The 26,373-nt window shown below is 39.0% G+C and overlaps 1 protein-coding gene across 4 annotated transcripts in view; it reads left to right on the top strand.

Annotated features, from left to right (window-relative positions):
* Window positions 1-26,373, top strand: part of LOC105248259 (tyrosine-protein phosphatase 99A) — a 257,956-nt gene that overhangs the window by 86,031 nt on the left and 145,552 nt on the right. For all 4 annotated transcript variants that reach the window (XM_025409532.1, XM_011252929.3, XM_011252932.3 and 1 more), the window contains exon 2: window positions 8,966-9,274. In XM_025409532.1, the coding sequence (XP_025265317.1) occupies window positions 8,966-9,274 (309 nt within the window). The remainder of the gene's footprint in view (window positions 1-8,965; window positions 9,275-26,373) is intronic.

Here is a 26,373-nt window from a genome sequence, read left to right on the forward strand (position 1 = left end):
TATTTATTAATTATTTACATACGCTATAAATATTTCTCTATTTTGCACAAGTTAAATCATTGTATCTCTTTTTGTATCTCTCATTGTATCTTTTTTTTCATATTTTTAATTTCTTTGTTCATTATTTTTATCTTTTATTTTTCTCCAAAGATATATTTGGCGATGCAGTTAAAAAACGTAAAAAGCTGTGACACTACCTATTTCGAGAGAAAAACAGCGAATAATGATATTACTTTCTGCGAATACAGATGACGATGAAGAAAAGACGATATTTCTTTTCTCTCTTTCTCTCACTTCGAGTTAATTAAATAATCGAAAGAAGATATCAATTCCATCCACTTTAAAAAGTTTCCCTTTTGCGATCTGTCGCTTTTCATTACTTCCAAATTATGCATGTACAAATGAGCACGAAGGCGTAGAAATCACTACGAAAGAGTACCGTAATGAAGATACTTTATCGGATCCAATTATCGTTGAGAGTGCGTTTGTCGTGCGCTTTTAATGAGCATCCGTTCCTTGTGCCTGCAAATATGTCGGGTCGTTGCAGAAAATACGGATACATATGTTCGTATCGTATGTGATAGCATTACGCACGTTATATTTACACGGACGTTTTCATCGATCGCTACAACGCGGAACAAATAGTCATTAATACATATATATAAATGCTACGATTTTTTTCAAAATTTATTTATTTCATACATGCATCTTGTTCTCGGTTTTTGTCGATAATGGCGATTCGCGATTCAGTCTGTGCGTGATTTGTTTCGACCGACAATCGAAAATGCGATCAGCAATGAGCGGCATATCGTCGCCGAGTGTTGAAATATCGCTCTTGTCCTTTTTTTCGATGTTGTCAAGACAGTAATTACGCCGATGCATGGCCGACGTGACACAGCGCCTCGCGGACGACAGGGAACGATCATAATGACGCAGTAAATGAATATTTCCGTGCCGTTGTGACAGAATAGAAAAATGGCAGCAGATACGGGGAAAATTGTTAGTCAACAGCGGGTGGGCGTTAATGCAGAACTAGCTGTGCGTGATGTACGTGTGTGTTTGCGGGGTGTATGTAAATTTAATTGCCGTTATTCTCTCTTCGATGGCGTTTTAGGGCGCGCATTCCTGCTTATCATATCCTACGTCGCAAACGAGCACAAGCATTTACACCACGGTTCGCATCGTTTGTTACTATCGGAAATGCTATTTATCATCGTTACGTTATCGGCATTGAGTATAAGCGTTAAAGCAAATGAATTTCATAATGTTGCATAATGTTGCATTAAAGATTACTCTTCGGATAGTTTCAAATTTGTAGATCAAAATTGTAGATGTGTAGATAAAAAAAAAATTCGATTCACGTGCGACAAATTTATTTATTAATAAAATAAATTGAATAATTGCGTTACGAGGAGGAAAATGAACTTGAAAGTTGCGAATATTCGGAAGTCCGTGAACATTCTTTGATGCGATCGATCGGTCTCTTCCAAGGAAGAATTTCAGCTTCGCGCGGAATTGTCCGTCGAAAATTCCGCCCGTCCAAGGTTTCAAGACAAATTCAAAAGATCGTTGGCGGTGAACGAACGAAGCGGCCCCCGTTTGTAAGGAAGCAGGAGGGCGCGGTTCTCCATTTGTTTCGTTCCCCGCAAACGCTCCATTAGTGGGAACCGTCAGCTATCGAATCGTACAATTCTTTCGGTTGGAGTTTCAGTTTCCAAAAGGGGGAAAAACTAATACCGAATGGTTTGCTTTCACAGTTTGGTGTCTATTTCAGGGCGATCGCTTCATATACTCGTATATAAACTGTTACAATGTTAAAGCGACGTCCATTTAATGGTGACGTGTAATTTCTCGTATAGAATGTCTCTCGAAATTTATAGTCGAGATATTTTTTTGTCATATGTATGAAAAAATAATACCTTAATTAGTACAGAAAAAAATATCGAAACGAGGCGATAAAGTTTAAACCGACAGTTTACTTTGCACACGCTTTGTAAACATTTTTCCACAGTACTCATATATTTTATGAAACTACATTACACACTCTCCGATTCGAATTGTAATACTTATTTCCATTACCCGAAATTCACGTAGTCGCTCAAGCAGAAAGTTACAACATCTCTCCAAGAAAATGGTCTTGTATATTGGGTGAGACGATACCTTATTCGGTGTAACTCGGAACATTTAGATTCAATGATTTATAATACGCGACGAACGTAGGAGACTCTTCCTTCCTGTATAAGAGAGCGAACGCTAATTAAATCGGAAGTAATTAACGAGGGCGTTTGACCGAACGAGCGATTAAACTGTGGTAGTTTACGTACCGCGCACCGGCACAAACGAACCCCGGGAATCATTCGTGGATTTACGACGATTTCAACTTTGGTAGACAGAAATTTGCGCGAGCTGCAGCGTACGCGCGAGCTCTCTTCTTACGGCGAGGCGTTTGTTCGTGCAAATATGCTCCGGCTGATGGGAATCTACCGGTGATTAATCGACCAACGGTGGCCCTATCTACGTGCGGCCTTTCTAGGAAAATAATCGCACGACCTCCTTATTATTGTCAGATCGAATGTTCGATGAAAATGTTATTTACCGCTGCCAGCTGATTACTACTCGTGTCAGCACGTGTGTGGTACCGTCTGTAAATCTTGATAATGCATTTCTATCTGCGAGCAAATATTGCATAGCGGTGTAACCTACGGATACACGCATGAAAAGTTTGTACATCGGTGAGTTTAAAAACGAAGGGAAAAAATGTAGATAGTAAATTTCGGCGACGAGGGGACACATTACGTCGTGTAATAGTACTGGAGAAGTTGGTACATCCAGGTGCAGGTGGCAAGTGTTGTAAGATAATAAGTTGTCGGTAATAATTCTCGCGAGTTGCTATTAAAACCAACTTGTCTTGCTCGCGATAAATCCTCGTCTGTCGCGACTAATACTGAGAGTTTCTGAAAAGCAATCAACTGTATCAAGATTCTCCTACTTTCGCAAAATTGGAGCAAGAGTTGCGTTACGCGCGCTCTACGCTTATCTATTTGATGACCGGCAAGAAAACGGCAGAAATCCTAAAGCGAGGAATCGTGCGCTTTTGCACCGCCGCTGCCGGCGATTTACCACCGCAAGAAAGGCAGCTGGCGAAGAGATGAAAAAGCCTGAGTGAATTTGCGGGATATTTTTACCCATTGCGGCTTTAACCAATCCCATTTACTCTAAAAGACCGACCGAGAATTTTCTCTAATTATTATGAAGCGTTAATAACCGTTTTTCTTTTCATTATTAATTTCTTTTAGTTTTTGTACTATTATTTTTTTATATTATATAGATAAATTTTTTTTTAAATGTCAATTGATTAAAATCGATAGACTGGCTTCTCGCTCTGTTTGATGATTCGTCCTAACGGCAATGTTCGATATTACTTTTCGTGAAAAATTTTCTGGGAAATAATGAAGATCAGCATAACGGTTAACGGAGCGAAAATTGGCACGAGCGACGTCGCATCGTACCATTTGAGATTCTCTTAGGAAGATTGCCTTCCGCGATTGTCGCTTCCACTTCTTCGCGGAGGTTGCGATATTATCGCCCTGATAAAAAAAAAAACAAAGGACGTCAGAGGCGCAATGAAAAAATATAAGCGGTTTCAAGGATGTCGAGTGATAAGAGAAGAGCAAGCGCGCGAATGGCGGAAGCGAACGAATTTAAATCGACCTCTGGAGGACGAAGATAGGATGCTAACCCCCGCGGATAGTCGCTAACGACGAGGGGGTTTTCGGACTTGGGATGGAATGGGATACGAAGAGTGAGGAGGAGGACAGGGGGAGGAAAGGGTCAGCATTCCTCCCTATAAAACGAGCTGGACTTAGTGCAGTATCCAGAGTTAGAAAAGCAAAAGCAATTAAGATAGTTACTTGGTTATGAGACAAAAAGACGAAGCGTTGAACGAAGGGGTAGGAAGGTAATTACCGTGGTAACGGCTTGCCTCGACCGTGTGACCGTATCTCGCGGAGCGTGGTAGCTTCTGGGGAAATTAGTGTTGGAAAAATTCATGCCCGCGGAAGATTTGCGTAAATTAATTTACGGCGTACCGAGTCCTCCTCTACCGGGGAAAAGAGGATGAAATTCAATTTTTAGGCTGACCTGAGCTCGGTCGCAGGTCGAGGACATTCCGTTGATTGTTGCACTTGCTGATGCCACTGTGTGCATCATGATACTGTCGTTGGACAATCTAGTTGCGCGACGTATGGATATATATATTTGACATATGTATTATAAAAAATTAAATTAAAAGAAAAATTATATATGATAGAGGTAAGGAAAAATTATATTAATTTGCTTCTATTTAGGAAGAATTAGACGAACCACAGTTATAAAAGTTAATGAATCTAATATTTTTGAAGTTCATGAATTTGATATTACATAAAACACTTTTAAACTTTTAAGATGTAAAATTAATAATCAATTTGTGCGTATATAACTTAAAGCAGTAGAATATAATTTAATTTCAAAATCATTAATATTATCTTATATTTATAATATATAATACATAATATATAATATATTTATAATATATTATCTCTCTATTTGAACTAACTCTTTTATAATGACTGTAGACAGAAATTCGTGAAAATAAAAATTTAATTCTACCAAAAAGATTTTTATTTTAATTCACAAATTAATTATTAATTTTATATTTTAAAAGCCTTGTGCTTAAAAAAATGCTTTGTGCAATGTCAAATTCATGAATTTCGAAATAATAGTAGATTCATTAATTTTTGTAGCTGATCTAGTTTTTTCGTAAATGAAGCATGATGTGTAATTTTTGTACTTTTTATTCTTGATGAAGAACTTTATTCTTAAAATTAATTATTAATATATATATATATATATATATATATATATATATATATATTAAGTGAGATATTTAAACGATTTGTTTTATTATTAACAATAACGCGACTGTTAAATATAATATGTACCACATTGTATTGTTCTTATTTGCATTTACTTAATGGGTTTATGCAATTTGCGCCTTCTTTCTTAACACTTTGCTAGAAACTGTTAAACAGTATTTGGGATAATGATAGCTCTTCCCACAATGTCGACGAAAGAGATAGCTGTTTGAAAACTCACCTCCTTTCGCCGACATAGAGGCGCATTAAGTTCTCTCGTAATATTCCTATAATATTAAAGCAAATTTCAAGGCCCATGCGGGATTCAAGATGCCGTTTGCCTCCGCTAATCCCTCTCGGGAAATATAACGAATATCACTTTGTAAGGAATAATTAACGAGCGCGCTCGAGAATCGGATAAAATAATTGGCCGGTAGTTTGCAGTTGGCGAGCATAAATATTTTCGCGTTTTCCTCGAGTCTGTCACAATCGAGACATTACGCGGGATTTGTGCCGTAATTAACATTAATTCCTTCTGTGATTAACGTCTAATGGAAAACGTTCGTGCTTGCGACTCAATGCGCCGAGAAATTCGAAAAATTATCACGCCACGTCTCTGCTTTTCTCTTTCTCTCTCTTGGCGAAAGACCGAGGCGGAGGGAGAAATTTATGGTTTTTCGTAAGCACGGCGGCGGAATCGGTATGGAAACTTTTTACGGCGTACTTTTGACAAAGTTCGAAAAGTAATGAGGCGCGTTTGCATCGTTTCTTCGGCTGCTGCTGTTGCAGCTGTTCGGAAACTCCTCGCACAATCCGATGCGCGCGCAGAGCTTCTTTCTTGGATACGAAGAGAAAATCGCGTCCCAAGTTTCGATTCTGCGGTGAAGCGCGCAAGTCTATCAAAAAAGGGTGATCATGTGCATTTTTTGTCACGATACGAAATGACAACGAGTGTTATCCATTGCAGAGAAACTTTTTATATTATGTCACTTGCGCGCGAAACGATCCTCTCATTTCCTCACTAAGCGTACGAAAAGAATAGTTCAAAGTTTGAAAACGTTTCGCGCTATAATCGTTTGCCAATCTACGGAAATTTCCCTCCTCTTGTTATATGTTCGCTAAATTATATATCGATTACATTTTAAGTTTGCGTTGAACGTTACACACACACTAATGCGGGATACTTTATCCGCTGCTGTTATTTTACTGTGTACAGCTCTCGCGATTGACGTCTAAATACAGCTTTGCGTGCTCCATGTCGGCGACAGAATTACTGATTAGCTCACGAAAGTTTAATACGCTGAATTCGCGCTGAAATGGCGTAGGAAATTATAACGAACCGATAAGCCGATAGAAATAGACTGTTTTCTCGATATCGCGCTCGCGAGAAAAAGTTTGTCGTGATTATTCACGAATTCTTCTTATTTTTTTTTCGCGCCTCGTGCAAGAAACAATCGCGTACGTTAAAACGTGCACGATTAGTTTTATTTTCTCGAGAGATTTACCATGGATTTTACGAGTGTAGTGTGGCTGCGAGTGATCTCGTTGCTATAAACGACGGCGATTCTCGTTGACCGAGAATCGTTATAGCGCGAATCGTTGCGTCTACGCATTTTGTAGCGTTTCCTCCGTCTCCTTTTTATGCTTCTCGTTGCACTTTTCCCCCGTCGTTTCTTTATTTTCCCCGTGTATGTACGATTGACTCTGTATGTACGCCTATCAAAGACGATCGACGACGTTGCAGTTATTACTTCTCCGACCTGTGCGCTCGATAAACAGCATAACGTTTGTTTCGAGCCGCATTTTCGTTAATGTTTATCTTTCCTGAGTATGTTTTTTATTCATGAAAGTGCATTGTAGCGTATTAATCGGTACAGGACTCGGGATATATTCCTTACGCTTACGCTTCCGCGGATCGGCGGGAATGTAGCGACGTTAAGCAAGAGAGAGTGCACGGAGTCCGAGTTTTTAGCGATAGTATACAGAAGGCTTTGAGAAGAAACGTGTGCTTTAAAATTCCGTTGAGATATCTTCCAACACGAAATGTTTCCCAGTCGACTCATTTTGCTGTGAGTGACTTTGATGTTACTTTTGAAGAAATTTAGTTTTAAACCAAACCGATATATATATAGTATATCATATAGTGGGGTATATCTTAAAATTCTTGATCTGTCAACCATCTGCATAAAAGGAAAGCACGTTATATAATTTATTCTATGTGTAGACATGCAGCGTTTTTGCAAGATTGATGAGATTCGCAATCGAAAAATGAAATATTTAAGAATATATACTGCTTTCGATTTGATTTTAGATCTCTTAATTAATCAATGGTCCTGTTATCTAATTCAAGTGCCCTATTTCACGATAGAGTGAGTTATTGATTAATGAACTAAAATGGAAGTCTTTGATACGTTTGACGTTTTATAAGACACTTTATTGATTATAAAATACCACTATATGAAAAATATTTTATATATTTATTCAGACGTGTATGTGTATGTGTGTGTTATACTCACAATCATAAATTATATCTTATTTCTTCTTATTTCTAATATTAACTACGATCAAAGTGACCATATCAATCAGAAAATAAATCAAATAACTTTTTAAATCTGTGGTATCCAAGCAGATAAAATAATATCAACATTTTCTTTTCTATTTTAGCAGATGAAACAAATAATAGCTCAGGTAAACTTTGTATTCTAAAGAAAGAAAGAATTCTTGCCAAAAAAATTAAAATGTATTTTAGACATATAAATTTTAGAATAGAAGATAAAGAAAGAGAATAAATGGAGAATATAATTCACTAGAATAAAAGGAAATTTGTCACGCGAGGGAAAAAAATTTAAGCTCGAAAAAAGAATTTTTATAAAATACCATCATTTCTTGTGGCAAATTCGTCATCGTATTTGCAAAGATGGACGAATATTACATGTTTGTCCAACAACGTTCAAAGAAACAGACGAGCATGATTTATACCGATCGCAAGAGAAAAAGGCTGAATGAGCTAAAGGACCGCGCTTGGAAGACTCCAACTTGCATGTATGAATACGCACGCGTGATTCGAATACTATTTTGCAAAACTCGCGCGGTAAAAGCTTTCCGAGGGCTTTCCAAAGAGATTGCGGAGGGAATCTCCTGAATTACCTCGCGATCTACCGCATCGTCATGTCCAGCGTGGTTTTATCACAGACGATCGACACACGGTTCTTCGCGATATACGCAGTACGAGTGCATGCTTATAGAACGTATATCTCGCTAGTGCTTATGAAATCGTGCGCGAAATCCTTGCCCGTGATTCGTTCGCGCATGGATTTTCATAAAACTTTTCAGCCTACGATGACCTTTTTTATGACCGGAGCGAGTAATAGTGCGTACGCGGGTGTGTATCGAAAAGGCGGAAAAAAAATTGAACTCGTTAGAAAGAAAATTGGATGCCCGGCTATTCAGAATTCCGCGATGCAATATGACGTAACGTGCGCTTACTCGCCCGGGTATATTTTGCGTTGCAAATTACGATCCGACCGTGTGAAATTTTAAAAGTCGATCGGAAGCTAGTGTTGGGGCCGTAGTCGCGCGTATATTATAATCCCTCCCTTAAAGTATTCAAGCGAAATATAGTTTACCGCGTATGAACTCCGGGGTAGCTCTCGCGCTGGTGTACATTGATTATTGTTTGCGATTGAAAGATATTAAAGCTCGCTGATGCGAATAAAGGAGAAACGGGGGAAAATGAAGTGGATTAAGAAAAAAATCGACGCGAGGGTCGATATCCCTTACACAACAATCCCTAACGCTTAGAATTTTTTTTTACACCCCGATCTTACGAGAAGGCGAGAAGAAATAACGCGCGCTGTAAAGTCGTCGAACGTCCAGTTCTATTCCCGGATTTTATTCGTTCCACGTTGAAATTGTCCTGACGCGGGTAAATTCCGGATCGATAAACCCGCGAATACGTCGCGGCACCGTTCGCTTTCCTCGATTCCGTCGGCAATTCTGCGCGATCACGTATGTTTTTATCGCATCGATAACGTTCGCCATGCGACGAACATAACGAATCTCTATGTTCGCAGATACCATGAATTCGCTGGTGGAGGATGTGGTCGTCGAGGCTGGGAAGAACGTCACGTTGGGCTGTCCGGGTGTAACGGAGGATTCGCTGGTGTTGATGCTCGAATGGCGGGCGAACGGGATGCGGTTGCTCGAGTATAAGAGCAAGAGTACAACCGTCGTACGGCGAACGGAACAGAACAGAATGTCCCTGTCGTTGAAAAATTATTCGTTGCAGCTGCATCCCGTCACCGCCGCCGACACCGGCATGTACGAGTGTCTCGTGAACAACCGGAATGCGCCGGAAGCTGTGATCAAGCTCATCGTGCGAGGTAGGTAGCGGAATGTTCTTTACCTCCTTCTCTTTTCTAGCCTTTTTGGTGAAAATAAATGTAGCCAGAATAGCGCTAACGTCACACTTTGAATAACAGAGATTTCTCGAATTAAAAGCTCGAATTAATAAAAGCTTGAATTAAATAATGAATATAATCATGTGTATATTCATTATATACAATTATCTTTGTGGAGATTTTAGCGCGATATATTGATTAAAGTTTTATTCTTGACAACCTGTGAGATTTGAACGGGGTTGTTAGGTTTCCGGCCCAATGAGCGTCACTAGTGAATTAAAAACTCATTCTGTGTCGTACTGGGCGTTTGGTGTTGTGCCAATAAACTTCATCGAGTTGCTACATTGAGCTTTTAGTTTTCGTTTCTCTCAGATAGATATCTTTATTAAACTCTAAATTTTATTAGAGTTAGAAACTTTGAAGATATTATTAATTACTGTGCATTAATCCGTCTACCGTGAAATTGGGTAACGTTTCTTTCTATCAATTATTTCGACGTAAATCGTTTAATCATTCTTTCTAATTTTCTATGAATTAATTTAAAATCTTAGTTTTCTATTAGTTTGTTATAAATGATACTTTCCAATCTTACCTTTTGCAATTTTTATCAGTAACGTATAGTTATCGTTAATATACCGTTGTATATGATTGAAGGAGATATAAAAGTTCAAATGCGATTCTTCTGTTCTTGGACGAGTTAAAAAAGAGAGAGAACTTATTTGCCCCACTTATATTGCTTTTAGCTGTTAGCTATATATATGAGAACAATTTTCCGATACACGAGAATTTCTTACAGTCTAGCAATTTTATTTTCCGAAGTAGAGATAAAACGTAAATATTAAATAAACCATTCTTTTCTTTTTATTTATTATACATTGTATTTATTATACATTGTATAGCGATAACTTTGATATAATTATAAATGTGAAATACATATTAGAGAAATTAAAAAAACTTCAAAGTCGCCAGCAAATAAATAAAACAGAGTAATTAAGGTTGACCACAACTGGCAATTTTAATTCGAAATCAAAATTTCACAACGTTTCGACCATAGGTTTTGGCCCTTTTCAAGTGAACTACAAAAAATTAATTATTTTATTTTATTATTTTATATCAATTATTTTATTTTTGTAATATTGAATTAATTTTTTGTAGTTCACTTGAAAAGGGCCAAAACCTATGGTCGAAACGTTGTGAAATTTTGATTTCGAATTAAAATTGCCAGTTGTGGTCAACCTTAATTACTCGGTATATTAGAGAAAATGAAAATAAAAAGAAAATGATATTTCAGTGTAAAATTTCGATAATAGATAAAGATTTTACAAAAGTAATGGGGTATATTTAAATATTTAACTTCAATGCAGTTGCTTTTAGAATGATCACCAAATAGATATTTCGATTCATTTCAAATCTTTCTCAGGTTAAATTAAATTCTTTTTCGCAAATTATAACAAATTCTCTCTGGGACATGTATATATAATTTAATTGATTTAATTGGAATATATTTTGCATCAAAGTAATATAATCGATGGATTTCACGTAAAATTTACTTAATTATTCCGATTACGGAATCTTGATCCTGCCGTTGGAATCGATCGTGTGATCGATTTCAATTTTATTGGTGTGTTCACGCAGGGCAGTCGAAATATCCGCGACTCATTCATCGTGTGATTACAATTTGTGTTCAATGAACTAGTTCACTACTAAACTTGGCGAGTTTACGCAAAGTTGGCCGTAAACTTTGAGAGAGGAAGACGGGCCTCGAGGTGGCGCCGCCCTTCTTAACAACCTTGTCGTCACTCTTCTAATGCTTTATTTTAAAACTGAGTTGGTTCCTCTCCCTCCTTCCCTTCTCGCACGGCGTGTTTGCTTTAAGTATTTACGCCTGATTTGAATTCGTCACGTGCAACCCGCCGCGTCAAAAGCAAACTTTTCCGAGCATCCTATAGACGACGAGCGGTGCGGAATCATGGAAGTGCGCGCGGCATAACTTCGACCGCATAAGTTTGGCCGCCAACTTTGCCGCAAAAAAAAAATAAAAAATAAAAGAAAAGAAAAAAAGACAAGGAACGAACGGGGAGTCCTATCGCGCGTTATGTCGCGCGGTCATTTGCATTCAATGCACGATCCGTTACTCAATTTGACTAAAAAGTTCTGAGCCGCTAAAACGACGTGAAATTATGCCAACCGGCGGGTGTTCGTGTAACTTTGCGGTGCGAGGGTGAAGTTTGGCGGCGCGACAATATGGTTTCGTCAGAATCAATGTACTATACGCGCGATCAAAGCGAATTTGCATTTTTCACTTTTTGCGTGCACTTGATTTTAAGCGACATATTCTCGTATCTTACGACGTATATTATGATGTATACGTACATTCTACAGTGTACGTGCTTCCTGCTCAAAACTCGAACCACGTAACACTTCGGTGGTAACCAATATTCGTGTTACATCAACCATTAAAATGAACATTTTTCAAATCCTTGCAGCGGAAACGTATACACGCGTATCTCCTGAATACATCTCCCTCGCAAGATTGATTCCCATGTTTTCTCCTCGCTTTCGATAATCGTGAAAATGCGTATTGAAAAATTGCGAATTACAGGCGCGTGCGAAGAAGTACTTTTACTTTATTTTCACATATAATAAAACGCTAGTCTTTCTAGACGAGAAAGATTATGGAAAACATTCAGTTTTATGATAATTAATCTCTCATAATTAGTTCTCTTTCTAATTATCAATCTTGTTGTACAAATTATAAAGAAATTTAACGAATGCTGTATTCGTTTAAAAAAAAATTTATTCAAGCCCAGTTATTTTCCGAGTTATTTTCTCGTTAAATCGGCTGGATCGCTAATTTGTTTGATGAACGAGCAACGGTGAAAGGTGGTGTGGATACGTGTGGATACGTGTGCACTCTCTTCGAACGATATCGCCAGCGTACAAAGGGCCCAAAGGGAACGCCCGGAACGAGCTTCGAATTATCGTCCCTCGAACCTCGAAGTTCCATCGGGGGCAGCAGGGACGATGTTGGTTGACTGCGGCTATGAATAAGCGCGAGTCGTTTAACAGCGTGACGTTTTTTCGGCTCGCGGCAAAACAGTTTCATTCATATGCATGACAGGATACGCGGTTCGGTGTGAAAGAGAGCGAGACGACGGGGCGCGCGCGAGAAGGAGAGAGAAAGATGGAGAAAAGGAAAAGAGATAGAAGGAGAGAGTAGAGACCTACGCGTGGAATCTCGATAGCGACTAACGAGTCACGATTATTCCTTCTACTTCGCTTAACGAGCAGATGCAGATGCGAAAACCTTCGCATCACTCACCGTTACCGAGTATGCCTTGGCATTGATCGTTCGTTACTTTTGTGTTTGTAAGAGCCTTATTCGAAGGACTTTCCGACTGTAATGGAATTGAAGCACAAGGGAGGAATTTTCGTTTTAGCTAAAAACTTGCTGCATATATGCCGTTATAATATAAAATACAATGCGTTAATATAAAATATAATCGCGCGAGGCGTCTCGTTTCAAGAATATACGTATATAATGCCGGGGAATGGCACGATCGCGCGTATTCTTATGCGTCACGTGTAGATGAGGAGACAAGCTAAAGGAAGGATAGCAGTAGCTTGACTAGGTGATCCGAGAATTGAGTTCGAAATGGATGGAGCCAGAGAGGGAATGTGCTCTTGGTGGAACAAATAAAATTGTTCTCCTTCGGGATTACCGCGCTGCATGCATTCGCCGTGTGTTGTCGTCAGCTCGCGAGCTCTTTCAAGAGAGATCCCTTTCCTTTCTTCGCTTAGCTTCTCCCTTTTTCCCTCCTTGTCTCCTCCTTTCTTTGCTCATGCTCGTTCCGTTCCTTTTCGGTTGATTTTAGTACAAGCGAATCATCGAGCTTGCTCGTGACCCAGAAGACAAAAGCCTCGTCGATAGTTATTCCTTCAATGGTTACTAAGCCACGAGTGCTGTTTTTCATTCGGGCGTTTCATTTAAGACAGGGACAACGACGCGAGAGAACGACGAGTACTCGGTAAATGGCGTCGTTCGATTTTATTTCATGTCGGAAGGAAGAGGTCGTTTCGCAATTCGTATCTGTAAGACAATCGATTCTATTAAAATGTTCCGATACTGTACTAATCTTCTCGCGCAGATGTACGCATCGGACTTAACCGTCTACAGGTGTTACGAATCGTGCAATCAAGATTGATTTTTCGCAAACAAGTTCGGTTCAAATCACGAACGCGTGAAAATTTCTATCAACTCATGGATCCTTTTTTCAAGCAGAATTTTCACAAAAAGCGCTGCCGTGTGTTTATCTATCGTCATGTCAAAAATGTGTCGATCCGCCTTGAAAATATTTGATTGCGCGATCTTGCTCCGTTTCAGATTTTTTTCCCCGTGTCATCGCACGTCTCTCGTATTTCGCGAATTTACACCGTATTCCAAAAATCCGCGATACGTACATAGCGAGTATCGCAGTAGTTTTTTTTTTTATCCCTTTTCGCGCGACATACGGATTATTCCGGGGCTCTAAAGTCCGTAATACGATTTGTAATGTGTACAGCGCGGATAAAGGGCTCGCGATAAATCTCTAATGAAAAATTTCAAAGGTATCATACTTTCTGAAATTAGAGTATCAGTCTTGGTTTCATTGGAGATGGGAATCTCCGAAGTCTGCGGCGCGGTCGGGTCGAGATTTATTTTACATCGCGAGTACACCGATCGCCCGAGAGTGAACTTGGGCGAAACATTCTTACTGCTACGATGGAGTGAGTTTTTCTCACGGACTTCTCCGAGTGGAAGAACATACTACCGCTTTCCACTAACCGATGAGGTAACACGGAAGACGCGGCGCAATTCGAAAAGTTGGAAACGATTCGCCGAGCAGCATCGCCGTAACGTTCACGGATTAGCATACTATTCGTTACTCGCGTATTCTACGAGTGATCGAGCGCTTCGAGGCACGCGTCTTCCTTCCTCTTCTGAATAGAGGTTCCGCCGAGGTAATCGCCATTTAATCGCAGTATCCGAACATACATATTAGACAAATTGCTTCGTTTAATTATTTCCACTCGATGAACGAACGTACCGTGATTATTATATAGACAAAGAGAAGATTGATCTATTTGCAAAAATGATTTTTACTTTTTCGTGCATGTAGGCGCGTTAATAATTGTATTATTTGTTATTTCCGTAACTGTTTGTACAATTTTATACAAATGGCTTTTGTTTTTTAGCCGTTTGACGTGAGATAAAATATAGTCTAGGAGATTAAATTAATAATAAATAAAATTACAATAGCGGGCTATAAATCTGGTTGAACAAAAACATATCGTTAAGCCAATTATTTTATAGCCGTTATATACATAACGGGCGAAATGCGTAAAATCAGCTTTTATTGCGGATTTAATCGACGGAAATAGAACGAGATTTACGTGATTGTATTTAGCTTGTTCTATGACGCGCTACGGCTGACCGGTTGATTTTACGAGATAAATGACTAGTCGCGCGTCGGGCCTTGAATAAAGGCAACGATTTAACGCGCGAGCACGGTGCGCGCCGCGATATAAATGTGCTTCACCAACTGGAAACTACTCGGGTTTCGAAGATAATGAAGCGTGCGTTGAAAAATGCCGGCTTTTCTAAGCCAAAGCGCACAGCTTACTTCGACAAATCTTTTGCGCAAAATTGCCGGCGTTGAGCTTTAATACGTTTTATCGCATTCTCCTTGAAATAAGGTATGTGTTACGTCGTCGACTCGTGAGATTTTTATTTCTTTATCATTTTATTCCAATGCGTGCTGCTTATTCCGATATCTCGATTTTATGTCATCTTTTGAATAGAGATAATTATTAATACAAATAAATTTAAACTAAAGTAATTATTGAGACAAAAATAATAAATCTAAGGTTTTCGTAATAAGACTATTGATATCTACAATTAATAAATTGTAGTATATTTTGTTATGTATGATTAATATTTATAATATTATACAGTAATTAACATTTCTTGATATATTTGTTTAATACCGTTAATACTATTAGTAGTTGTAAACGAAGATTTGCCGTACGCGATAGTCGCAAAAATTTGCTTTCGCCTCTATATACGATAAACTTTACAACGTTGTAGAGTATTAGATGTTTATACAGGATAATTTCATTCCTGCAAATAACGAACTTGCATCTTGAGTTCTGGGATAAGATCGACGCGATGCAATGAATTATGTACTTTACGGCATAGCTTAATTAAATCGCATTTAATCTGTTACCGTGAGGAAAACATTTCAATGTCTAAAACGGTAATAATACATTCTCAATAATTTGAATGATTTTTTTTTTTAAACGCGAAACAAAAATTTCGAAAAGTTGGTTTATTAAAAATTGAAAGAAAAACGATGCAGTCTAAGACTTTAAATTACTTTGTATCTTGATGAATTCTTTTTAATTCTTCAGTCAAAGGAGAATTAAATTTTTTAATTAACATTTACTTAACAAACAGCGTTGGTCATAGATCGCGATTCTCTTTTATGGAAGCATTAAAGGAACGGATGACGGCCAACTGTCATTATGCTTGAAAGCGAGCAAAGAGGATAACTGAAGTAAACTCGAACATTAGATAGCGTTCTTACTTAGCTAAGAATCACGAATAAACTGTTCTTCCATAAATTAATTTCCATTCCTTCCCAACGAAAACTTATGGCCAACTACGAACGGACGCGCATCTAAAGCCGCAGCTGCCGCGACTCGCGTCTCCATCTTCTTCATTAGCATTATTATTGTAATGATATTCGGCGTAAGGTCTGTTCATTTTTTTTCTATAAACATTTAAAAGTTCGTTAATAGTCGAAAAAGTTGTCAACGAAACCATGAAAGAGGGAAAAAATGCACAAGCAAATTGCTACATAAGTCCTTCGAAATTTTTATGAAGAAGAATTTAATAAAATTGTTAAGCTAAATTAAATTAAATACGCGTAAAAAAGAGTCAAGGGTTTCGTTAGACTTATAGCAAAAGAGAAAAATTAGCCTTTATGTATTTTCATTTCAAGAAGATGTAAAAAAAATAGAGACTTATACTTTTATAACAATTTAGCTCTAATAATTTTTACAATTAATTTAATTTAATAATGTAGAAAAAAATTAGCGGAGATGGTCGCATTTTGTGTCTCTCCTTTTATCGAAGATTCGCCACAGTAGCGAGTCATCGGAGCGAACAACAATGCGAATTGGACCATGAAAATCTCGACCGAAATCTAAACGACAGGAGAGAGAGAGAGAGAGAAAGCGAGCAAATGAGAAAGAGAAAGAGAGAAAGAGAGAGAGAGAGAGAGAATATTCAGCGAAAATTTCAATCCGAGTCAAATGCGCACCTGCATTTATACGTTTCATTGTGAAAGTCAAAGCGCGCGAGTATTCGTGTGGTTGTCGATACTGAAAGGAACTTTGTAGCCGGCATAGTTGAAATACTTGTGTGTGTACTTGTGTATACATGTGAAAGGTAGAGATAAAGAGAGAGAAAGAGAGATAAAGACCTGGATTTCGTAATATCTCGAATACGTGGCGGAGTATTTCATTGGTGACGGCATATCAATATTGAATCGATAAGTAATGTCCCCCGATACGTTTGAAAGCTTTTGAATTGTCACGCGTACGTGTAGAAATGGGATCTCTACGAATTTCCGAATGATAGGCTTTCTCTTTAATTCTTACACTTTTTTCTATTATTCTTTATGCACTCGCGTCAAATATGCACTTATCCAATTATCTTGCAATAAACTTTTATACGTTCCATTATATCACACCGATTTTGAATTACAATTTTAAAAGTAACATTATTTAATTTTGAAGAATAAAACTGCGAGAAATTACAATGCATACCTTCGTAATTATTAGGCAAAGATGTTCTTACGCTAGCGATGCAACAATCGTGCGGTTATTATCGTCGCTAATGCAAATTGACAGCGGCAAAAATCGCGGCCACCCGATGTACGATGCGTTGATGGCTGCTATTGTCACGTGCGCGCGAGAGGAGTTAATTGCAACGCACACAAACGGGCGGACGCACCCGGATGGATCGAAGGTAGCTTCGCGGTATCGATGGCGAAGCCTCCATCAGAGTTAGCTCGAAAGCCATGGAGGGTTCGGACAGGCTTCAGGGAGGTGAAACGGACGATAGTGGTTGCGCCTAGCATAGAAGTGAATAATGCAACGCATCGCGTCGGCGAAACCGCCGTTGCAAATCTCATCTGCCGAGGGCGATCGTATCCGGATCTGTCTAACCCTTTCGACGTTCTGCGTTCGCTCGGTCCGCCAGTTCTATCGATGAACGAGTATCCTCTCGCCTCGCGATCATTCGTATTTATCGACATTTCATTATACCGGGTTTCACGGAAGGCACAATATATAATATATAGTCGCGAGACGTCAGCGAGATATCGCGATTCAATATCAATACGCGTTGTCGCCGTGAATTCAAAGAATGATATTTCGATATTACAAGACGAGAATAAGAAGACGTATGATACGCCGTCTTTGTATTCTGATAAGTTTACATTTTGGAAAGATGAGAGGTACAATAAAACAATTTCCCTGTTTTTTTTAAATGAAAAAAATTCAAGTTTCTCCATTATTAAAATTTAGTGGGCAATATATGCGAGAACGCTATTGGGCTAAACCTTTAGCTTAGCCTTTAAAAAGGCTGAGAAGCACGAAGAGGCTCTTAAGCTCAATATGGCGTAAGAAGGTAGGCGTTGAACCGTTGCGTATAGGTGTCACGGTGGCCGGCGATTGTCCAGATCGGAAGCCATGGTTACACGTCGCTTCCGAGGTGACAACGCGTCACGTTGCATTCGTCGTCGCCCCATTAACCGCAGGGAATATTCGCTTGTGTTGCAACTATGCATGTACATGTATATACAACATGTACATACAACATGTGTCGACTTTATTCAATGACGTGAATCGATATTTATGCTCCTATCTTGTTTGTATCTCTCTATATATTGATTATATTAATTTCATATCTCAAATATATATTTTATCTAATATTATATTTTATATTTATGTATTTTAAAATTTATGATTGCTTCAATATTTACAACTACATTAGTACATTCAATTTTAACATTTCAAAATTTATGATTGTTATTGAATAATGATGTTATTGAATAACTGATAATTTCTTTCAACCATTCATAAGTTTAAACACAAAAGGAATTATTAAATCTTATCAACGAGCATTCAACTCGTATTTTGAGACTTAATCGTATGTATAAAATTAATCAAATTGTATCGGTTTGATGCGCAAAAATCTACGATTGCGAGAAGAAAAGAGGAAATTCGGTCTTGCTTATGTTAGGACGGCTGTAAATAACACCATTGCTGTCACAGTATACTATAGTTTATAGCTAATTTAACCACCATTCTCTCTTAGCGTCCGCGTATGCACATGCGCTTAGGTTAATGAGTTTGTAACGAGAAAAGCGACGTCGGGCGCCACGGTTTCTCCTCCTCTCTCTCCCTGGCGTTTCTTTATTTGCGCCCACCGCGCAAATTAGCGCAGGACCATCGATTAACTGCGCACACTGCAACTGAAACGCACTTAAATTGTCGTCACGCGACTGAATTTCGTCGGTTTATGCGGAGATTTTACAACTTTAATGCTGTCTAACGGTTAAATTTATCAAGAATTAAAAATGCAAGAACCATCCTTTTCCTTTAGCATAAAAGGAAAAATCACTTGTCACGCGCGTTCTAAAAAATCTCATTTATTTTGCGCTATTTTCATTTGCTTTAATGCTAGACGAGATGTAGAGGTGAGATAAAAATTCAAAATGTGTCTATTTTATTCATAGCATCTCCTTTTAAACTTGCATTTGTCATACCTCTTGCGATGTTCGCTCAATTTTTATTACTGTCCAACATGTCGAATTCTTCCAAGTATTTGAAAAGTTTAGGCTCTCTTGGAAACTAACCGATATATATAACTGCGTGCAAATTCGGGGATATCTCTATGAATGATGCACTTTCAACTCGCACTTATATTACATCCCCGAAATACACGTACATGTGTATATCTTATACTCGATTGCTGACTCGTTCTACATCGTAAGATCATGCAACGCACGCACGTCAAGCGCAGATAAGCTTTGGATTTGGTAATTGATGCCTCTCCCATTAGAAACTAGCTAGTGCAAAATGAACTCGCGTAAATCAAAATTGCGCGAAATAAAGGCTTCCTATATATTTAAAGCGGGAAAATTGCTCGCCGCCGTTTTAGACGAATATGATTTACAAGATAGTTTTCAGAAACGCATTAATCCCGAGAGAAGTCGGGAACTACCTTCGCAAAACGCCATGGCGTTGCCTACGAGCATGATAACTTTGGGAGTGAGTTTAAGAAATGAAAACGTAGGAGTGCGCGCTCGACGAAATGGAAACTGGGAGAGAAACATCGAGTGCTCGTGAAGAGCATATAATTTCTTAGAAAGCCGAAAGCAAAGACACGCTCGCGGGTAAAACTTTCCCGTTGGTTATAAGCATACTGTCTCTTCCATTATCAAATTAGTTTTTAATAAAAATCGTACTGTTTGCGCTTCTCATCGCGGTATCATAAATGCATATTTAATTCGAAATTCTTAATCTGCTTTACACGTTGATAACTGTGCGTAGATCGTAACGAACATTTGCCTCCGAGAGAACGAGGTGTTAATTAACTATGTATGCATGCCGTGTAAGAGTTGTTATAGTTTTTAATACCGTGGGACTGTGTGTTATTTCTACCTTGATATAATTATCGACATTCCGTGCAGCTTTTTTCGTGTAAGTAATTTTTTATTCGAATAGCAAATATGAAATGTAAGCTAAATACGCTATGTTTATGTTAGCGAATATATTATTTCGTGTCCCCGACATCGGCGTATGTCGATGCCAACTACGATATATTCGTACAACTCGCAGAAAATACACAATTTTTTCGCTCACGATTCGAAAAAAATTACGAAAGCTCTTGCCAACGTAACGAAAGTAGTGTGTTTATTCTTTTCAGATTACGATTTTGTTATAATTTGCAGGAGCATATTTCAGCTGAATATTGTCGCTGAATAATACGCGATCACGGCGAAATTTTCACGTAACGAAACGAGGATCAGGGACCAGGTACTACACGAGGTGTAATGTGGCGGAAGAAAGTTTTTGGTTTCATCGCACTAATGACATCGTTAAACACAGCATTATTCTGACTGTCCGTCAGTGATCTTATCATGATAATATAGCGGATGATATAATCAGGATTATGTTCACCATGGAGGGAAAGCTCTCTCTCTCTCTCTGGCCAGAAAAGAGGAGCGTGGGTGGTGAAGGGGGTTAATTTTACAAGTGGAAGACAAAAGTTTTAGTGAACTTTTAAAGCATTCAATATAAAAAGACCGGATTGAGAGAGAGGGGGAGAGACGAGGAAAAAAGGGGAGCGGATTGCCCCGGAGGTAAATTCGAACTTGTGCAAGAAAAATTGTATCAAGGGTTTCTGCAACCCGGGGGAAATTTCCATATAATAATTAGATACTTAAATTACTCTAATAAAGGAGGATGATTAAGTCGGATATCCGACCACCTTTCCTTGTACCTCCTGGCTCTTTTTCGTATTGCTGCGAAATCTCGTGGACCGAATATACGAAGAAATTCGGAGAGAGGACTTTTCTTTGAACAATATTTTTTCGTGATTGCTATTTTCTTCCCTCTCTCTTTATTTTATCATTTTCGTTGCGTGAAATAATTTTCAAAGAGGAAAAGAGGTGGAGATTTTAAGGGAAACGAATATACGAGATTACCTTCTTGCGCATTATTATAATTAATGTATATTTGGACGAATTATTAATATTATTATTATTATAGGCTTATTATTATTATTCGTCTCAGTGTGCAGTTTTTAAACGCATATTCCGACATAATTTGTGTCGTATTTATTTTAGCAAAGAGAAATTATTTGAATTTTTTACGATGACGATATATTCGTTCAATTAGTATTATTCGTTATGGGAACATTGATAAAACACGGAATTATACATAAGTTGTGCCATTAATTTAAGCGTCTACAATCTGTCTAAACTTTTTCTTTGCTGTGTCAAGGATTTTCGCGTGTTGAGCTTGTACTAATTGGCTAGTGCGCTTGGCGCAACAGTGCGGATTATGTTAGTTAGGAATTCAACCCACTAGCAAAGTTAAACTGTACCTACGGTAGAGGACGCGTTAAGATTCCATGCGCTTTCCTTGCTCTGGTAAACGGGAGAAATGCTATCAGAAAAGGGAGAAAAAAAGGAAGGTAGAGGGAAATGCAATGCGAAGAAGAAATACAACGAATGGAAGGAAAAGAATGAGTATCGAAAGACGGAGGAACATGTGGAATAATAAACGCGATTGTCTCCGGCTACAAGCTCGAATAATAGTAGCAAGACAACGTTTAACTCCGACATACGAAAGTTTGCTTCTTTTGAAGTATAGCTGCCTATGTATGAAAAGATAAATAAATAAAAAAAGAAATCTCATCGTTAGAGCTTTAACGCGAATCAACGTCGCGAGAAAGTAACGTCTTGGTCCTTTTGCTACAGATGAAGTGGCGGATGATTCGGTTCGGTGAACTAGTAAGCACTTCTGCACTCGAGGATTGCTCCAAGTTATTACGACGTCATTTCCAGTTAGGCAACTATAGCCGCTCTTAGTACGTAGAGGTAGCGATATACGTCGAACGATTGTGATCGTCTTTGGCAATGAACGGGCTAACGACAGAAGCTACTCTGATCGAATTATCGAGTATCATCGCGCGTATCATCTCGATTACACGGGATCGGCGGAACGCCTCTGGTATGGCGGGGAAACGTAGCGGGAAATGAAAATTTACGCGTTTTCTCTACGTTAAGCTGAAAAGAGGAAAGAGCGAGCGCTGAAACTGTGCATGCGCGCATACAGTCACTACGGTCGATCGAAAATTTGAACCGCGTCAAATCCGCTCGCGTTCGGGATCATTTCGCAGAATGAAAGTCATTTTCCCCGATAAGACTCTAGCGCGCTCCGCTTAAACTCCCCCTGCGATTGCTACGAAGCATTGATCCGAAGTTTAAGCGGAGTTTCTTGCGAACAGAGAAACGTTAGGAAGTTCGCGTATACTGGCTTTAGCCTACTTTATCTTAAGCGCGAACGGACGTGAGAAACAGAGAGGATTCGACGCTCGCGATGGAGGGCCCCCCCTCGGCTTGTTGCAGGTTGCCCTGTCTCTATTTAGCCGCCTCGAAACGGATCGCGTGTGAATATCTGGACTCCGTTCTGTACTTCAACGCTTGACTCTGGCAGTTTTCCAGTAGTAGCCGACCTGTCGACCGCTATCGCGCAGCGAGCCAACCTCGGCTTCTCTCCTTCCATCGAAAATTTCAGCCAACTTTCGGCCTCCTCCTCAGATCGCGACCGCGGGCCTGTAATATTTACTGACACGAACATAATCGTTATGACGCGGATAAATCGTACTTCTGGCGAACTGCTAATAATATGGACGATCGTTCTCTACAGAAAATATCGACCTTGTTCCTTATAAGTCGTATACATTTTTATTTCACCTACATATTCGTGTTACAAATATATATTTTGCCGGGACAAATTTATCATTTATATAATTTATCAAAATTTTTTTAAATTTAGGGCAATCATGGATAATGGAAGGAAATTTAAAAGAGCGAGTCAATTTTTTTTTAGCAGAAGTAATTTTATCATTGATTATTTTCAATTTTTCATGAAAATTATGTATATTTTTTCTAGTTCACATCATATGTAAGCGTAGAGAAGTATTTAGAGAATTCGTTGAACTATTTAACGGATATCATATGCATTAAATATCTCTAAATTCTCTAAAAATCTTTATTAAAAATCCAAAAGAAATCGTTTTAAACGTCGTCAATGAGAGAAAGTCTAAGTGAGGAACCGTGTAAGCGAAACTATTTCTTTATTTAAATTTCTTCTGGCGGCCGAAAGATAATGTGTTGAATTAATCATAAGGATTCCGTCCTCGTATTTAATTCTAACGGCCTTTCGAAAGTAACGATTAAAGTTTCGCGCAAGAGGTAAGGCTTTGGGGCGACCGACTCATCCGAACCCCATACTTCCCAGCCTAATTTTCTTTGACAGTTCCGCATAAGTACATTTTCGTCATAATAAGATTCAGTTCCGCGTTAATCGATTACGCCGCTTTCTCTCATCTCCTTTTCTCTATCTTGATAATTTTATCGAACGTTCGATTACATCATTACGACGCGAATTAGCTCTAAACGAGATGAGTCGATCGCATTGTAAACATTATTTGCGGGAAATATGCGCGAAATGCGATTCCGTAATGCTCCGAGAATTAAATCAATGGTTTAACAAAATAAATGGCGCGTTGCAAGCGCGTAAGGTTTTATGTTAGCTGTTCTTTCGCTGCGTTTTATTGCTTTCCGTCGAGCGATTTACATAATTAAATAAGGCTTTAATTTAAGAAAATTGGAACGCGTTTATGAACGATAATGTTTTAGATTATCGAACACTGTATTTTCCCGGAAAAGAGAGAAGAGCAAGGGACAAAACTTTGCAGGTATAATGACCGTAATTTGACTTCTCGTCGATTATTAGCATGCCGATCGATGCCAATCTCGATAATTGTTGTGCGGTAACTTCGTTGCCGCGTTGCGTTTGATGTCATTCAATTGCGAAAGTGATTGATCGTAGCAATTCCAGGGACAGTAATGTTCTCGCGGAAACTCACTCATTGGGATTAACGCGTTAGATTCGCTACGTGATTCGCATCGCGCCGATCTTAGGACGAGCCGACGCCGTCTGATCGCTTCATTTCGAGCTCGTCCTTACGGCTCTCCATTTCGGAGATTGAAAAATTTGCAAATATAATGACGCCGTGAGTTCCTTACGTCTACGAAACGTAAGACGTAATTCCGAAGGCAGACGTAATTTCGTTTCAATTAACGAGATTATGCATCGAGCTCTAATGTTCGCGCGGCGCATAACCGACATTACTCGGGAATCGTAAAATTTCTGCGATAATCCCATTTTATGGATCTCGGCACCGTATCGTATGACGTTTATGCCATTCATTTCCTGGCGTGTCGTAAACACGTTCCGCCATGGACGTCACGATCTTCTTTTTACCGGGAAGATTTCAACGACTTCTTTACTAAGGCACCTTAACTCACAAGCTGCACCTATAATTCTAAGGTATCCTGTGCTCTATATTACTATATATTACGTATAAAATGTAACGTATAAATCGTTAACACGGATCTTTATCCACATTTCGTGTCGCGTAATGATTATTAACTATCTCTGAAATTTATCCGGGGAGAAAGATGGGTGGGGCTGCATATAAAAGAAGCGTGAAATTAATAGTACCATATGTGACATTTCAATGCAATTCTTGGATAAAGGAAATAAGAAAACGTCGAATCGTTAAGGCAACTGCATCATTAGCGCCGGTAAGTGTTGCAATATCGATTAGCATTCATGAAAACACGTGACTGGATAAAAGCGCGATAAGGCGAAACGGGATATTACAACTGTTTTTCAATTTCGTTCTTTTCGAACCGATTGGTTCAGGCACGTCTAAAAAACCGAGTTTCCGCAGCGCTGTTTGCAAACTGTCCCGACTGTATCGTCGATGCGCGAGAGCGTTCTTTTAATAGTCCACTCTCTATGTAATTTTTTGCATCCGAAAAAAGAGTCGATTGGTCCGCACAATGGCAATGTCGATTAATGGACGAAACCGATTCGTTGCAAAGGTATTCCGCTTTTTGTACGATTCGGCAATATTATGTTTTTAGTCTTCTAATCGCGTTAACAAAGAAAGAGAGAGAGAGAGAGAAGAGACAGGATTTGCATTCGCGTAAATGTATTTTTTCGATCAAAATCGTTGTCGCATTATCGATTGGTGTTTAGTGGGCGCGATGAAGAAATAGCGATGGCATGTTCGCGAAATACAATGTCGCGTAACGACGCTAATAATGTATCTTGGACAGAAATATTCGCGTCATTTAGCGTAGGATTCCCATTAGACACGCGCGATAACGAATGATTATTGTATCATCTAAATTGCACTAATCCGCGTGCGACGTAACAACTTCCGACGTCAAAATTCTGCGTTCGTGCTTTCTAATTGTGAGATCTCGTCGGGCTTAAGTCTTCGCACGGTTACCTCCTATAACGATGATTTACGTTCGCGATCCTCAGGGCCCTTCCGAGGTATCCTTTATACCCGAAAAGCCGCTCTTTGTCGTCATCCCGTAGTCTATGGCGTGTAGATATCGCGGGCTGCTCCATCCATTGTTCTGGCCGACAGTATTCGCGTGTACCTGCAATAACTAACGTATGCGCGAGCGTGTGTGTGTGTTTGTTGCACGTGTGTACAGATACATGTATATGTATTTCGTGCTTACACCTGCTTCGCATCAAACGTTTACGTAGAAACGTTTCTCACACGCATGCCATGACTCGATAATGCACTCCGCAACTCGTCGCGAAATCTTGAAAATTATTAAGACGGAATTTTATCGCGCGGACGATGCTTTACATTTTGCGAGAGATATTTATATCGTGTAAAAATTCACCAAAGTTTAACCATCTCTCGTGATTTATCCATAACCGTGTGCATCCCCGGCTTTTTCCGGTACTTTTGCAATTTTTGTTGCGAGTCCCCGCTATAAATTTATTAAGACGAGCCGTTTTTCTCCCCCTCTTCAAACGGTCGAAGTTCAAACCGTGCGCATTCGAATTCATTTCTTGCGAATCCACGAAGTCACCGACAATAAATCATGAATATTAAAACGAGCATTCCGAGCGGATTCCCGGGTACCTCGCGATGATAAGATTATATTCAAACGTAAAAGGAGAGGATCTTGAAATGGATTGAGAGTACAGATAAATTAAAACCCTCATTCACCGTGAGAAACTGCATAGGTAGGCGTTCTGTAATTTAAATGCAAATCAGTTTTTAGTCAATCGTCGAGAATACCGTTTGCCTAAGAAAGAGAACGGGAGCGAAAGAACGGTCGGGGCGAGCGAGC

Source organism: Camponotus floridanus, unplaced genomic scaffold (assembly GCF_003227725.1).
Source record: "Camponotus floridanus strain SB8 unplaced genomic scaffold, Cflo_v7.5 scaffold27, whole genome shotgun sequence".
Lineage (NCBI taxonomy): Eukaryota > Metazoa > Arthropoda > Insecta > Hymenoptera > Formicidae > Camponotus > Camponotus floridanus.